We start from the raw sequence: 17753 nt of genomic DNA, 5'->3' as shown, positions 1-17753 counted from the left end.
TTCTGAATAACCCAGTTGGGAGGGTCTGCGCTAATTACAGTGAGCTCCTCCTCTTTCCTGGGAGACCTCTTGTGGGGAAAAGTGGTCATGTGTCTTCGCGGAGATAAGATCTTCCTGCCAGGTTAGATACTGCACTGGAGGGATAGCTCCAGGGTTTAGCCCTCACTCTGAGGCTTCAGTAGCCATAAGCCATATTGCAGGAGTGCAAATCTGATTCAAGTAATTGGGCATATATCCTTTCTAAAGGCACAAGCGCTAGCTGGCAGATTTTTTTTGTGAAACTGCTTTATTTTATTGTTATTTAGGGCTCTTCTTTGAGGCAGAACCTCTTCCAGGGTTGCAAAAAGCTTCTCATAAGTTGAAAATTGAGTTCAAGACAATTTGAAACCATTTCACCAGTTTTCTCTTCTCTTTCCAGGCAAGGCATATGTGGAGAGTTCAGTGGCAGAATATTTAAGGTATGTGGGCAATCTGTGGCAAGTCCATCTAAGAAGGTGTGACCAGCTACAAGAATCAGCTGACCTTGAGTACGGAGACTCAGAAGTGCCAGCAAGACCAGAAAAGGAACTGACTGGAAGAATATTGCTATACATAGAAGAAGTGGTTCACATACTTCTGCAACAATCATTGACTTAGAATAAATACATCAGTAAAAACATCAGCAGTGAAATGACAGATTCTGGTGCTCTTTGATTTTCTGGTGGATTTTATTACTTGGACATTGCTATTGACATTTTTACTATCCCAGTTAATAAATCTTGAATCTCTCTGTACATAAAAATATAACTGGACAATTGCATTTTGATACTTTAAGTTTTTAATGTTAGATAATTTGCCAAGATGAGTGCCGAAGGATATCAATACAGAGCTTTATATGACTACAGAAAAGAGCGAGAAGAAGACATTGACTTGCACTTAGGAGATATATTAACTGTGAATAAAGGTACCTTACTAGCACTTGGATTCAGTGAAGGGGAAGAAGCAAAGCCTGAGGAAATTGGCTGGTTGAATGGCTTTAATGAAACCACAGGGGAGAGGGGGGATTTCCCAGGAACTTACGTAGAGTACATTGGAAGAAAAAAAATATCCCCCCCAACTCCGAAGCCTCGTCCTCCTCGACCCCTTCCTGTAGCACCAAGTCCTGCAAAAGTTGAAGCCGAAAGTGAGCAACAAGGTCAGTACTGTTCTCAGAAGGTGTGTGTTCGTGTCCCCATGTTTTTCAAACATTTTTGTTTCATGCACTTGTCTGACTTTACATTTTTGTGTTTGACACCTGCTGGTCAGCTTTTTTAATGCATGGCTCATCAGTCAATTAAGAATTGTTTCTACTTCATACTAATTATCTCACACACATTGTAATTTAATGTGCTTTGTCTCAGGCACCACAGAGATCGTACATCTCACAGGTTGGAAAGTATGCTTATAATTCACAACTGTAAAGACTTAAATGGAGAATAAGCATTTATTTTAGGTTTCTGAGAAGCTGATGGAAGCATTTCCTTCTGTGGTTCATCAAACTCACTATTGAGACACTTCTTGGTGAATCTGACAGTATGAATGTTCCTATCATAAACCTCTTGCTAATAACAAAAAATATGCCCTTTGTTATGGAGGTTAAGTTGTGGCATTTAAAGGTAAGACCGGGTATTTAAAAATGAACAATGGAATCGCGATAAAGAGAAAATCAGACTGATAAAGAGAAAATCAGATTCAAAATTTTTGGACAGTAGGGCATGCAGTAGAAAAAACAAAGATATTTCCTTTGTTTAAACATATATTGCTTTCTAATCCTCAGAATTTGATAGAACTCTTCTGTTAATAGAAGAGTCTTCCCTGGGAGAAGCATTTCTAGGTTGATGAGGGCTTGATAAAAAGTTAAATCTGAACTGGCATATGAAGCAGTGTCTTTAAGCATGCAAGAATTGCCTGTAAGTGTCTAATGTCTGGGTGTACACTGATGATAGAATGAAGGTGGAGGCAGATGGGGATGTAGGTTTACTGTCCGTCCCTGCTTCTTAAGTCCTCAGCCTCTAGTCTTAAGTCTCATGGTTTCACATTAGATTAATTCTGAAAATGGGTTATTTGCTTTTTAAAGGAAACACTGTTACTTCTTTGATCATTCCTTGTATATTAGTATGTTCCATTAAGTAACATTGACTTTTTTTCTTAAACCAGAGATGTTTGCCTCCATTGTATGTAACTGCAGAATAAATGTGGCTATTTGGATAGACACCTCAATGCTGCTTTGCGAGGCAGATGGTGAAAGAAAATGGTGTTCTTTACATGAGCATGCTGTGGTGAAGTAACCAGCATCCCAGGCTTTGATGCTTTTACTGCTTCAAATGTAAAAGTAGTGTTTTGTAACTTGCTTGGGCTCTGTACTCGTACTTGCTTGATACTCCACAGCTCCACACTGTGAGCTGGCCACAGCACTGTGCTGGGAAATCCTGGTGTTAATCTTGAAGTTTTCAAGCGTGCCCCAGAGCTGTGTTTGTAACCAACATTTATGTGAGTTTCAGCTGCTGGGAGTTACTCTGGGAAATTCTGCTACAGATCTGGGGAGCCTTGCTTACATGTAGACGTTTCTACTTCTCTGGGATGAGACAGTGCCCCCAGTCCTTAGTGACTAGATCTCTCCTAAACTGAAATTGCCTCTAGGCAGAGTACTGTTTATATACAACATGTTTATTTTTAATAGTTTGGGACTGTGGGGATTTGAAACAAGAAAATGTGTTAATTCAACTGGCAATCGAAGTCTACACACATGATCATACCATGCTCTGAAATGTTTAAGAATCAGCTTACAATCCAGCCTTGGTTTTTTTTTTTTCTGACAAAAAAAAAAAAAAAAATTAGCTAAGTTCATATAACTCCTTTTGAATTAAAGATTTTAAGGTTCATGTAAAAGGATAGGCACTGTCAGTAATACCCTAGGATTAGAGCCCCCTCAACTGGATTGGAGGAAATATTGACATTGGAACTCCAAATAGTTCAAGAGTTAGGTTTAATTACTTTTAAAGTAATGTATGTTTACTTAAAACATACATAACTGGTCTCTTTACATATCTTTTTACTTTACAGTAAAAAGGCAGAGAGTGCTCTAAAACTTAGAAGCAAATTTGGGAAATATTGCACCAAAAGAGCATTATAAAAAACAAAGGTGATACTTGTAAGTAAGCAGAATGATACAGAATGATACCTAGGGTGAAAAGAGAGGTGCAACTGGAAATACATTTTGGACAAAGAATAATGTAGCAATGTACGTTTCACTTTCAAGATGGCTTCATTATATTTGTATATAAGATTTGGTGCAGGGAATAGGACAGTTAATATTGTCCAGCAGCCAACATAATGGGCAGTGGGCCAGAAGATTCTTCCCAGGATGACACTTCTCTCTACACCCCTAGAGTATATTTCAAATAAATTAATGCCTAGTATGAAACTTGCATGACCAAATGCAGTCAAGTTTACATTTTCAGTACTTCATGATTTGAAACTGCTGTAAATCAAAATGACAAATTAATGGCTAACTGGAAGCAGACTTCTTAAATGTACCTCAGTTATTTGTAATCCATTTAGTTCTTCATTCTGTGAAGAGTCAATTCTGAATGTACCCCTGTTGTGTGTATGTTGAATGAGAATATCAGAAACTTAATTTGAGATTCTATGAATTCTTTTAATTTAATCAATACATAGATTTATTTATAAGAAAATACTTGGGAACCATTGCAATACTTTTTAATACTGAATGATTTCTTCTGAATGCATTTTTTTTTTGCCTGGCTTTGATAAGCTTCAGCACTTGCTCATCAATGTCCAGATTGTTTTGTATTAGATCAAATTTGAAATGTTTAGGCACAGTGTTGCCAGTATTCATAATGCTGCAGTACTCATATGCAATTAATCATAGGCATCTGAACAGGCTTTGCAGTCAATGAGGCTAGTAACATGGGCAGGATTGCTCATCAGGCCGTTATCGTATGCAATCACACTCTTACTTACAAATAGGTAGCTCTTTACATGTTAAAAGCAGATTTGAGACAGAATAAAACTGCCAGTGGTTTCAAGTTCTAGTAAAACCTTTATTTATTTGTTACAACACTTAGGTGAGATTTTTCCCCAGATTTTTAACATGACCCATTCAAATTTCCAGAGCTATCAGTCAAGATCAGTACTGGAGTTCCTTGACTAAAATTTTAAGACTGTTGCTTTTTGCTTGTCTTACCCTTACCCATGTCGATACAGAACTAGATTTAGTCTGAATTTGTGTTGGGGGGGGGGGGGGGGGGGGGGGTGTGAATTTTTTTTTTTTGTGGTCTGTTTTTTTGTGTGTTTTGTTTTTTGTTTTTGTTTTTAATTGTATTTAATCTGAGAAGATACAAAAGGAAATGGGATACAAGTGCCCCGGGAATTCTAGTGCCCGAGGAAGCAGTTTCAGGCCTGGCACACGTCAAAGCTATGGCAAGGCAGATTTAATTCCTCTTGCTGGTGTGAAGCTCTCACTGGCCCAACCTATCTTTTCCCCAGTTTTCTTCTCCCACCAGGCAAGGGTGACTGACTGCTGCTAGAAGGGTCAAGGCACTTGCAAGAGTGGAGACCCAGAATTGGGTAATCTTTATGCCCTTCACTAAACATAAGTTTGTGTGAACCAGTAAAGATCTTGTTTTTTTTCCTTGAAATGCTATTTTTAAATTAGAGCTACATAGAGCTTGTTCCTCTCATTTATCCCCGTCTCAACCAGTTCTTTGAAAATGAAAAGTGCGTAAGCTGTACTGAGTCCAGCTGAGTTTTGTGCACTTTAATTCAGCTGATCTGATACAGCTGCATATATTCAGAGTTGGTTCATATGGTATTCTTTCTCTACATAGTTTGTGAAAGCTGATCTTAAGCAGACTTTAGAGCATAAAGCTTTGCTTGATCAACAGAAACACTTTCAGATTTAACTTGGAATGCTAAATTCCCACTTGGAAATGAAGGACAGACTGCAGAAGGGCAGACCAGATCTTTATATGAATAATTTGTGTGTTTTGATGTTTTGGAGCTTCCTGCAACTTCCTGTGTAACTTGAAAGGGTTGTGTATGTGGAACTTTGTGCCATTTTTCTGGTTTAAAGCCTGAAAATAGTCCAAAGCTCTTCCTTGTTGTGATCAAACTGTAACATAGATTCTCTTAAAAACGAACAAGCAAGCAAAAAATCCTGGAAGACCTTTCCTTAGACTTTCTTCTAGAACAGATTCAGATCAGCAGATGAGACAAAGATAATGACACAAAACATTTGGAAACTCTTCCTTTCAGGGACCAGGTTATGCAATGTTTGACAAAGATCCAAACTGACAGCATAAAACTGTTTGTGCATGTTTGAACTGAATATGGAGTAGGATTTGTTTCTTTAATTTTGCTATAAAGCCAGTACAGTGATTGCATTTCTGAAAATTACTTACACTTGTAAATTAGGGGACATAAGACTGAGTGGAATGCAGTGAGCCTGGAGCCTCCGTTGAGAAGAAAACAGTCATCATCTCTCCCGATTTAGGCAAATGGAAAAAGGAAATTATGGGGTGAAGCAATGAGTCACTATCTCATTTGGTAAATGTATGTGCCATTCAAGCCAGAACCCTTGGATTAATTGTAAAAACCCCAGGTTGAACATAAGCCTTTGTCCTGCTGCAGTTGAGAAGTTCATGACTACAGGGCAGTTATGACAAGTGGGTTGCTTCTGACTTTAACGAAAAAATGGGTTAGGCTCCTGCCAGAGAGCCTTGCCAGCTGCTTGTGGCTATGTTACTTGCTGTACCGGTCAAATTTCTAGCTGCCAGATGAAAACTAAAGTTCTTGCCACTTGCTTTATAACTGTTGAAAACAAAGATATTTTCAAGATGCAGTAAAGTGAGCCAGAGCGTTTTTTTTTCACAGTGGTAAAATCAGGATGGTAGTTACTGAAAAAGCCTTTGTATGCACCACAGAGAGCACAGGGATATGCTTGCAAGTACTAGTACGAATTGCACATTTACAGCGGACCTGGGCAAGTTCATGGTTGATGTGTGGCCCCACCTGCTGGTGGAAGAGGAGGAAGGAAGCATGAGGGAGGAAGGAACTTCAAACCTAGCAGCTTCCAGGTTGTGTTTTAATCGTCGCCGAAGAATAAAAGAGAGGACTTCTTTAAAAAAATATTTTAATGGACCAATTGATATTTCTGTGAAAAATGTATTAATTGGGGCATACAGACCCCTCTTTTGATCCTCCGAGATGGCCTCAGACCTGAAAAGGCTTGTATAGCTGAAATGCATCTTTTTTATTCCAGGTGTATCAATTAGTCTAAAAAATTACTACCTTTTGTTACGCATATTGTTTTAAGAAGCTGAAAGAATAAGACAGTTCTATTTTGATGCTGGAAGAAATATTTTTCTGGCTTGGTATCACACTGATTGTAATATGCCTTTGTATAGTTACAGCAGTGGCATTATGTTGAGTGACTTTTCTTACCTTTCTTTAGTCTTCTGTAATACTGTTAATACCACTTGCTGACATGAATGTTCCTGAGGCAGACTTAAGGCAAAGGTGAAGTAGCCTGCTCCTCTCCTTTGGAATCATCTTGAATCTGTTCCTTTAGCTATGATCCAGGAACATCTGAAAAAAAACACAGGTTAGCAAATAGTTCTTACTTAGGTTTGCATATGATAACATTATTTTCTGAGTTTCAGCAACGCATGGTCCTAACTATTTGCCAAGAATGTATCACTCTGCACCCCAAGCAAATAACCATGCCTGCTTAAATAGTTGTGTGATGCCATATAGCCATCCAGATTTTCTTATCTGAAAGAACACAGTCTTGTAACTGCAGCTGGCTGTGCACTCTTTCACATCTGTGTCTTGCTCCAAAGCCGCTTTCTGTGATGAACATCCATGAAATCAAACTGAAGGCTAGAATACAAAGAGCTGCTTTATTTTCATAGCTAAGAATGAAAAGGGGAGTTACAGGATTTTAAAGAAATATTTATTTTAGCTGGAGAAGGATTTTAAGTCCTGAGAAAACTTTGGTGAAAGTCTAGGTACTTCAGAGAATTTAAAGGGAATTTTTTGCTTTAAAAAGAGTAATATTTGTGGTTAATACATGCTAACTTGCTTTTATGCTTTCAGCAAAATGTATGTCTGAAAGACCGTCCCATTTTGTGGTTTCATTAATAGGAGGGGTTTTTTTGTGGGTTTTTTTTTAGCTATTACTTTTTCGGTTTTTTTGCACTTTCCTATAGAAAAGCCTCCATCCTTGGACATTGCCTGTAGTCTTTTGGTAAAGTGTTATCAGGTGTAACTTTTTATACTAACTTTACTGCTTTTTGTTCAGTCTTTTAGGAATGCTGTATACAGCAGTCCACAAGAATAGCACCAAAATGCTATTCTTTATTTTCACATACTGATCTACTTTGTAAGAGTTTTTGTGTAAGACTGCATTTAAAAATAATTATCTAAGCTGATGGTTTTTCAGCAAAAAATCCCACAGATTCTCAGGACAGAGTTTCAAAACCACACTACTGCCTTGAGTTAGGGAAAGATTTAATTGTGTATGTTTTCCTGCGCTTTAAAAATATCCTTTAAGACTATCTTGTACTTCAGAACTGCTATGTAAACTATGACATGAATGATGAAAAAGGTCTTTAACAGTTCAGTTAGCTGTCAGATAGTTTGCTTGTATAATCTGCTAGATCGGTTTGTATACACTTGGCATCATATGCTGCGTTAGAGCATTTCCCAGAGGTTGATGCCTGAGAGATTCTTCACTACAGATTGTGGATGTAGGGGGCAAGAAGTGAGATCTACCCTTGGCGGGGCTGAACATGCCAGTTTCATCTGTGCTGGAAGATCACTCTGTGGTGTCCTGGATGGGAAGATGCTCCTGCAAAAGGCAGACCTGCTTCAGGAATTGCATTACTTCTGGTCCACTCAGCTTCCAGAAGCTCTTCAGCAGCTATTGTATTTTTCAGTAAACAGGCCAGGCGCAGATGATGCTGATTTTTCCCTATGGCTTCTTTGCCTTGGTTTTGTTTTGGTTTTAGATTGAGTTTCTGTATAAAGTTCTGTATTCTAAGTTTTAATGCTTCCTTCTAAAAAAACACAGACACTTAAAAATGTAAAGATACTGGCCAAATGCCAGACTATTCCACTTAAACACATCAGGTTGATGTAATTGAAAGAGTCTCTTCCCTCCTTTTTCTTCCTCTTGGGATCAGATACGTTAGATGAGGCATGTTCAAGCACTTTTGTGCCATTGCCTCCTGCTCACCAGCTGGGAAGGAAGGGAGACTAGTGCAACCTGAAATCTGTAGTCCGAGGAGGGATTGTACCTCCCACAAAGCATGGCTGCACCAGGTTTTTATGTTGTATTTACAGATATATTGGTGTAATTTATTTGTTGGGTTTGGGAGAGAAAACTTTAGTGCTGGCACCAATTGGTTCCTAGATCTCCTCATCCAACTGGGACAAGATTAGTGGGTAGCAGATAATCACGGAGGATTATTCTTGGTGAAGAAACTTTTAAATGATATCAGACATGGCAGATCTGTATTTCAAGGTGTGCTATGGCTTCTCCAGCAGACTGTCTCAAATGGGAAGTCTTAATTCAAAGTTACCTTTTAATTTCCAAGCTCTCTTCCTTCCTAAGCTGTTTTTGGGTGGAGGTAGACCAAAGTGCTTAAATTAGTGGTTCCATTCACTAGTTTCCTAATTATGGACTGTGGTAGATAAGGCTGCACAGTTGTGTCTGGTTTTGTTATCTTTTTATCCAGGAACATTCCAGAAATGTCCAGTTAAGGACAAGGATTTGCAGTCCTTTTCTTACTTGCATGGGGTGTTCAACCCTGCGACCACACATTCCAGTCGTCTAGTGCTAATTTGCAATTTTTCATGTGCTGCGCTTGGATGGAGATGCAAAAATGTCTGTTGTGTTTATGAATTTAGCCTCGAATTGTCTCCTCGCTGAGATATTCCTGCTTGGCATAGGTGAGGGGTGACAGAGGCCATGGCAAAACCTTCCATCACATTCCTCTTTCCTTCTAAGTGACTGGTTCACGCTTGAGGGGCACCTGCCCTGCTGTGGTCTGCAATGGGCTGTGAGGCTCCAGGACACCATGTGCAGTGGGAGTGCAATCTGTTCTCCTGGTCTTCCCGTCTCCACCAGTGGGAGGGTCTTCTGTTGAGGGGTCAACACTCTTTAAGAGCAACTCTGAAACAGGATACTCTTGGCTGACAAGGCTTTGTGCCTCTTACTGTAGTAAAGTCTTTCACTCTTCATTTGATATTACACTGTTTTCAAATTAGCCATTCCCTTGACATTTTGAAGCAAGTTATTTTGGGTACTTTGGTGTCGAATCTGTACAGATGTTGGAGTATAATTTAGAATCTGTTCTTGCCGGTTTAAATCTAGTCCCATTGTTCTGAAGCCAGAATAGCATGGCTAGTTGTTAGCCTACATAAGCAATTTTCTCATGGAGAGAAAGATTTAGGGACACCTTTAGCTCCAGAGCAAGCCAGTTCTGAGAATAAAGGGTTTTTATAGTCGTCATTGCAATTGGCCTGGTCAATAAAGAAAGTGTTAGGAAAGTATATGCAAAACAGCAAGTAACAAAAACTTCATCTCAAATATCTAGAAATAAAGGACCTCTCTTCACTCGGTGAGGGGTCCTTATGGGCACAGAGGGATGAATGTTTGAATTCTCTTTGCTGTGCTGTATTTATAATTTATTACCATTGGTTGAAAGATTAGTGTGCATTCCTCACCACTTTCATGTTTTTCTAACTTCCTCTTGGGTCAAATTTAGTGCTGACAACTCCATCACCCTTCTGGTAGTCGGAGTAAGCTGCAGTCCCTTATGTGAAGTGAGAGACTTTGACAATCCTGTTATTATCAGCACACTTTTGGGGAGGGGGGGGTTAGAAAATCAGTTGTTTAAGTATGTTTATTACAGAGTGACTAGCATGAAGTTTTGCTTCTTTAGCCAGTTTCCTGCCTTTTGGGAGAACTCTGTCTGCTAGAGAAACGTTGGGCACTTTTCTGTTCTGTGTAATGCTAGTCACTGCTTTGGACTATTCTTGTAGTGATAAAGTCTCTTGTATCTTTAGTATTAAAACTTGGCACTGAAAAGGATAGTGGGCTTCCCCAGTGATTTAAGATGTAGGACTTTGAGTTGCATGTACAGTTTAGCAAAAAAGGGGAAGATGGTTACCAAGTGTTACGCTTTTTCTCCAGATGTTTCCTCTAAGACAAATATCTAGGGTAAGAACACACCAATAAGATGAGAATGGTTTTGGTTTTTTGGTGGTTTTTTTTTTTTTGTTGCTTTTCATTGTCTGTTTAAACAGCTAGTCAATCTAAAACTGGTAAATCATCTGGTAGTTGAGATGGGGCATGTCCATGCTTGTTAATGTGAGCTGCTCTCTTCTAAACAGATTATTAAAATGCATTATTCAAAATCCCTTTGTATGCAAACTAAAAATAAGATTATTTTAAAGTACTGATGTTCTTGAAAATATTATACATGATTGTTTTGTTGGGGTTTTTTTGTTTACTTGAAAGACTTGTTCATACAAGAAGCAGCAGGATCCTATTCTACTTTCCTGTAAATTGATGGCAAGATGCATTTTAACTTCAGAAGGAACAAGGTCAGACCTATAGTCAAGGTTTAGCAGCACTGGGGTAAATGCGCGTGATTATTACTCCCATTTCACTCAGGCAAAATTCCCATTGTCACTAGGGTTTGGAGCACAAATGCTAGCTCTGTTCTAAAGAGATTCCAGTATATCAGTTGCATATAAAATGAACATGCATCAAAAACTACACAGGAAACACTGATGTAAAGAGTAGTGTCTGACTGTCCTTTCACAGATTTTGGAGACTCAGAAGGGAAACACTAGGGTCCTGGTCTAAGGCAGGGTAGAATTTTACTCAGTAATTCCTGTACAGAGCTCATAATTTCTGGATAGATTTAGGGCATGTTCCTAATTAGTCTAAAGTTCTCCCTTTAGTAGTCATGTAGATAAGTTTTTAGCCATTTGTATGTCCATTATATAGTAAGAATTGCAAATTTAGTGATAGGTGTATCTTCATTTGGGACACACACAAACATTTTGTTGTTTTTGATGATAGCACTATAATTTTCACCAAGTTATTTTCTTCCACTGTATTCAGTCCTCTTAAGTTTGAAAAAATGCATTTGAAAAATTTGCCTAATGCTTCTAGATCCTTTGGCAAGGCTGTGTTCTTTTATTAGGACTGCCTGTTTTGGTAACTAATGTGATGGTAATGAGGGTTTCTTATAATTGAGGAAATTATATGGTGACAGTTGTAATTCTATATTCTGTTATTGTAACAGATTTCTACATTTATGATAAACACAGTTTTATTATCTTGATGTATGTGCATATATATACAGTAAATTGCACTCTATAGTAGGAGAACATTTTTAAGATTGCAAAACTATGCATCTAGAACTCGTATCTATATGTGTAAATGCACCTTCTTGTATTGTGTTCCACCTGATACAGTTTTTAATTACTCAGTCACCTGACCCCTTTTCCGGCTTATTCTTTTGTTCTTCATTGTGGTCTTCACTGAATGAGAATTGTTTCATTCTGGTTGTCTAGTTTGTAGTCTTAATACTTTTCTTTGCAGCCTTTCCAGATTCCTGTCTGGAAACAAGTTTCTTCATTGCCTCTTCTGTTTTTTTGAGTAATGCAGCTGATAACAGCTTCATGAAACTTCCTATTCACAAACACCAAGTCATCTTCAGGAGCAAAGGTTGGATCATGATTCCTGTGAGGAATGAGGTAGACCGAAAAGACAGTTAGTATAATGACCGCTGGTTCAAGAGAGCTTAAGGTTAATCTCTTTGTAATAGGGGCATCATGTGGAAAAACGATTTAAAAAGCTGAATCTGGGGATGGAACTTAACTTAAAGAACTCTTAAGTCTTAACACTTAAATGTTCATTGAGATAACAAAAAACAGGAATGAGAATTGCATTAGGTTTGATAGTGCAAGACATTACTCATCTCAAGGAGTACTATCTGCTCACTACAGCTGGCTTCAGTTACAGAGTACCTGGTGTCCAAGAAAATTCCTTGCAAAACAGATCTTCCTGGCATACCTCTGCCTATACCATCCAGCTTCACCAGCTAGAATCCAAACATAAAAAGCTCAAAGCAAAAGCATTGCTAAAACGTGAGTGTACAGATTCAGCAGATGTTGTGACATAATTTAGTGTTCTCCCTTGTTTCGAGATTCTGAGAATTCATATTTTCAAGTTCTCAATACTTTCTTGTACATGTAAAGAATGTCTTGCAAGAGTAATATGCATTACAGGGGCATGCACATTCTATGTACCTTTTGGGTTAGGTTTTTATGGTGCGTCACTAGTAGTTTTGCATTTTTTTCACTGTATTGTGATTGTTATTCACAGTGCAAGTATTTGTGCAAATGAAGGCATGAAGTAATAAATTATAGTCCTTGAAACTTGATTTTAGTTTTCTAATGCCAGTCAGTAACTTCCTTACTGGAAGGATTTTGCGAAGATCTTCACTCTGCTACTTTTGTAACCATCTTTACCCTGCCATGCTGTAAAGCGCAACCTTATTTAATCAAAAGGTGTGGCAGTGCAACTTCATCCTACTGTGATAAACGTTTTTTTTCTGCATTACTCTGTTGCTAACATCCCACGTTACATTTCTCTTTTGGGAAATACTGGTTTAGAAAGTGCAAATCAAGGTGGCCTCAGAGTAGATGATAGATGGTTAATGCGGGAGGTATGAAAAATATTCTTGACACCTGGCATGGTTATTCATTAACTTTCCAGATAAACTAAAAACACAGGAAGAGTGTTGTGCCATGGAAGAGTCTGGCACCAGACCTCTAGGTCAGATTGGAGAAATTGAAGGAGATGCTTACTTTAGATGAAGTTGTCTGCACAACCTTTGTGGTTTTTAGGTTCTTCATATTCTGTGTCTTGTAGGTTCTGATACATAAATTGCAGGGTCATTGGATTTGTAAGTACAAACGAGACACAGGACTCTGAAGAACCATGGCATTTGGTCTTTGAAAACCCCGAGTGTGTGAATGCATGCTCCTATGAAAACCCCAAATTGCAAAAATCATTTGTAGTGGGCTAGAGAGGCATTTGACGGATTACGTGCAAGTACATACATGTGTGTTTCATTATTTGATTGCCTTAGGAGACTGGTATTTAAGTTGGCAGATCTACTTATTAAAAGCAAAGCTCTTTGGCTGGCAGGATTACAGTATGCCTGAAGGAGAAAGAGACCAAATACTGGGAGAAAGAGAATGTGTAATGTGCAGAAAACATGGGGAAGCTATAAAGCCAGTAGAAAAAAGTAGACTTAAATGTGGTTCCAATTTGTTCTGTTGGTTTCAGGTTGATAGCCATGCAGAAGTAAAAGCATGAAGTTCGCTCATTTCAGTATGAATTTAATGTTCTGGAAAATAGAGCTTTCTGTCACGTTAACTAAATTTGGTCACCTGTTTGCAGCCTGTCAAAAATCTTTAATCCATGCTTTTTTTCCTGACTCAAATGAAACCAACCAAAGCAGCTTGCTCAGAAATTTTATGAAGCACTGTCAGACTGTGGCATAAGTGGGCACTCTAACTGGCTCTGAAACTTTGTCCTTAGACTCGATTAGCTTGATGCAAGACCACAGTACTGACTCCCAGTATATGTTAAATTTCTGCATATCAATTTGGTGATATGTAGCTATTTGGGACAGGACCCAAACAAGAAAAAACCCAGAGCAAAACGAAGCCCAACCCAACCTTTATGTGTGTCAGTTTAGAACTAAACTACCCTACAAGGCTTTGGAAGCAACAGCCAAACAAGTTGAGTATGTGTGTTCAGAGAAGTCTGACTTCTAGCTTTGCACCTTCTTAGTCAAGCTGTGTCCCTTCACAGCCTCAGGCAGAACAGATTAGAACAGTCATTTGGTCACTGGCATTGGAATAACCAGCTGCCTTGCTCTGTCTCCTAAGGCTTCTCAGTTTGAGAGCAAGCTTTGAAACGTGGGAAGCTGATTGGTGTGTTGAAACACACACACAAAAAAAAAAGAGAAGCAGAAGGGCAAGCTCCCCTGAGACATCAAGAAAAATGCTGTTTAAAAGTAACAATAATAAACAAAAAGCGTTTCTGTTAAAACAAGACTGAGATTTAGATGATTGCTTATACTGATCTCTCTAAAAGAGGCTATTAGGTGCACATTTACATGAAATATTATAACACTTTGGGAGGTGGCCAGCTCCTGTTTAGCAGTTCTGAGTCCTGCAAGAATTAGATGCCTGGTGGTAGCATAGCAGAGCTTGGGTGAGTTACACCAGTGTCAGCCAGCTGTCTGCTGCATCTACCATTTTTGAGGAGCTTTATCTTATGAAAGCCTCAATAAAATTCTCTGAAGATGCCACGGCTGACCTAATTAAAATACAAGTTCTTCCAGCTTCATGTGCAGATTTGGAAGGGTAAAATTAGAAGGACAGATAGGTTAAAAGATGCTTATTCTGATGTAGCAGGCAGTTCATGTGAACTACAGTCAAAACTGGAGAGTCATAAGCCAAAAAATCAGGTCAGTTTAAAATTAATGCATTCCTCTTCCTTCTGCTCTCAACAGGGAACTGTTTTTTGGAAGAATTCTCCATCAGGGAGTCAAATGAGACATCCTTTCACTTCTTGGCATGGCCCACATTTAAATAAATAAATAAATTCCTTTACAAAGGTAAAATGAAACAAGAAAGAGGTGCTCCCTTCTGGTAGGGTCAAATAAAAGTTAACTCTGGTTCTTTGTTTTGGCAAGACGACCAAGAGATTTCTCTGGAGCACAATAAAAAAATTGACAGGTAAAGCTTCCCTTTTTTTATTTCCCTCTCTCCTCCCCCTCCCCAGTAGGATAGCAGGAAAACAATTAGGATATACCTGGCCTTTTGACAGAATAGCAGCCAATTCCCAGTCCTTGCTGGCTAGCATGGGAGAAGGCTTTTTCCTTCCAGCCAGCAACTTTTCAGCCTTGCAAACCTCCACCCATTTCTTAGTGAGTCATAGCTGGAAGACCTTTTCACATGTTTGGTCACATCTTGTGCAAGTCAGGGATGTATTTTTACTTCTTTTATTGCATCCTATAATCAGCGTTCTGAAACAACGGAGTGTCTGTAGCTTTAAGCTCTGTTTGTACATATGTGGAAACAGAAATAGATGTATAGATAGGTAGTGCCATTATATTTTCAGGTATGGATGGGTTAGTTAGAAGACTAGCTTATTTTCTTGGCAGGAGCAGGATGGTGGAAAAACTCTGAGGTTCTTTATGTGTGTGACCTGTAGAAGCTCTGTGCATTTGCAGCACTTAAATATTCAACAGATCAGTATTTCTTGGCTTCAACAGATTAGTATTTCTTGGCATGCTCATTTATACATTCAGTACTCCCCTAAGCTCAGAGGCAGTCAACTTGAGCATTGATCCTGGTCCCCATTAGTTTTCTACAGGGAAGTCGGAGAACATCAACAGCGTTTCCCCCTGTGCTGGAGTAGGCCAGTGTAGGGCAGCTGCTTGGCAGAGGCAAGAAAGAGAAGCAGCAGATCAGAGTGCTTCTTGCTCTCCTTTTGAGGCTCTGTAGAGGACATAAAAAGACCTTCTGCCTTGCTGCCTTCTTCTCTGTAATAACAGCTTTCTCTTTTTCACCTGAGTTAAAAATCACGTGGAAGCATGCACTGCATGTTTCAAGAAGGACGCATTTTTCTTTGTTTTAGACCCCATAGAACTCTTTAACACTGTGGGGTTGCAGGAGGTTGCAAAAGGATTTCTCCAGGTTGAAGTGCTTAGAATTATGTATAGGTTTTCTCAAAGAGAGGCTTTGCCTCTTGCTTTTAGTCTTTTTACAAATACATACTTCCAATGGAGGCTAAAATCCTATTCCCTACCTCCTTATCCTGACATCAGTTAATCTTTGGCTTGCTGATGGTAATGTAAAATCATAGCCAGTTTTCTATGCTAGCTTTTCATTATGACCATCTTTGTTGCTATTTTCCTTTTTTTTTTTTTTTTACACACTTCCTATAAACAGATTTTGCACTATATGAATTTCCACAACACAATGTGCTATACAGTACACAAATGAAGGTCTTTGTCCGGTCATAGTTAGCCAGCCAGTTGAGACCCTGACTGCTTTGCAAAGGTCCATGAAATTCATTCACCATTTTAACTGCTAAGGTCTAAATTAGAGTTACTTCAGCAATGGAGTGTGAGCAAACAGTGGTTTATGGAAGAGAGGTCTTTAAGTTCAAGCATTAAGCACATGTACTTCATATTCTGTGATGTGCTTTTTGTATAGCTTAATGGTTGAGATACATTGGGATGAGAAATCAACACTGACATTACTGTGCAGAGAAGTCTTGCTAGGTGTATGATGCAGTTAAAAAAATTGTACTACATACAGACTTAGAGGGGTTTTTTTTCCTTATTTGAAATTAAAGATGATGGTGGGATTAACTCTGTTAATCCAGTTCAGGAATTTCCTAATAATGTTCTTTCTATGTATGTCAGATCAGCCATGGTTTAATGGTCCTTAAGGATTAACCCAGTTTTACTTTCTTGCAAGACTGCCTTTCAGCATTGCTGTATTTCTGTTGCTACAGCTAGAGCCCTCAACTATGGGGATTTTTCTCTCGCCATTTTTTTTTTTTTTTTTAGGAGGAGGACAAAGACTTGATTTGAAATACATTAGTTTCCGGAATAAAAAAGTCTTCTGATGCTGGATTGCTATTGCCATTGTTTGCATTTTTCTTTTCTGGGTGACTGCTGTAAACTCATTATTTATAACTTTCTGTGTACTTACAAATATTTTCCATAATTCCCAAAAGATGAAGGAGCTGTTTTTGGCTTTTATCTGCCAGCAGCCCTGCCAGTACTTATATGTAAATCTTCCAGATCTAAACAACGTGACTTCTCAAGCACTGTAATACACTATCTTTTTTTTTGCAGTAGTGAAGAGCTTATTTTTTTCCTTTAGATTGCTTGTCTGTGGATAGTTTGAGGGGGATTGTTGCCATTTTTAATCCCATTAGTTCCTCCACAGTAAAAAGGTATCAAAACAAAGTATTATTGCAGAGCAAAACAACATGCTGTCCTGAATTTTTATGTATTACAATGACTGAATAAAAAGAAAATGATTTAAAATGCGCTTCTCAAGCCAAGTGAACTGGCCTTGCATTAGAGACATCTTCATAGTAAAAATAAAAGGAAACAGGGATGTTTTACAAGGTGGGACAGGTCATTGTGGAGAGAGTTTTGACATGCCCAGTATCTTACAGTGAACAGCCATCCAGCAGACCTATCTCAGTTACAAAGAGCAGATAATGCTGGAGCACCATTACTAACCATCATCATGGTTATATGGAAAGGGAGTTGAGGTTAGTAATCTCAGTAGGATAGTGCCAAACTATTCAGAAGAAAATAAATGTCACTGCTTTTTAGATAAAAACTGTTCCACATAAGAAACTCTGTCTGTGAAGTTTTACCTTGTGGAAGTTACTGAAATCATCTCATCATGACTTTCCACTGGTTGGCCAGAACCAAAATTTTCAAGTGCCTCTTGAGGTGGACCTCATCATTCCTTCCCATGAAAGACAGGCAGCTGTTTCTCTCTGATGAAGATTGCCAGGAACAAACGAGTACTTATTTCCTTCCCTGTTTTGTAGGAAGAGCTGAACTATATTTTAT

General features: G+C 38.6%; 1 protein-coding gene across 1 annotated transcript in view; it reads left to right on the top strand.

The window, feature by feature from the left end:
* Positions 1–322: 322 nt before the first annotated feature.
* PIK3R1 (phosphoinositide-3-kinase regulatory subunit 1) overlaps positions 323–17753 on the top strand; it is a 51773-nt gene continuing 34342 nt past the window's right edge. Inside the window, exon 1 of the mRNA XM_061475770.1 lies at positions 323–1174. Within this exon, the coding sequence (XP_061331754.1) occupies positions 841–1174 (334 nt within the window). The 5' untranslated portion in view covers positions 323–840. The remainder of the gene's footprint in view (positions 1175–17753) is intronic.

This window comes from Pezoporus flaviventris, unplaced genomic scaffold (genome assembly GCF_033815535.1).
Source record: "Pezoporus flaviventris isolate CSIRO_AGI_PZ_B2104156 unplaced genomic scaffold, CSIRO_AGI_Pfla_v1 ptg000090l, whole genome shotgun sequence".
NCBI lineage: Eukaryota > Metazoa > Chordata > Aves > Psittaciformes > Psittacidae > Pezoporus > Pezoporus flaviventris.
This window is presented reverse-complemented; position numbering and strand designations above follow the sequence as displayed.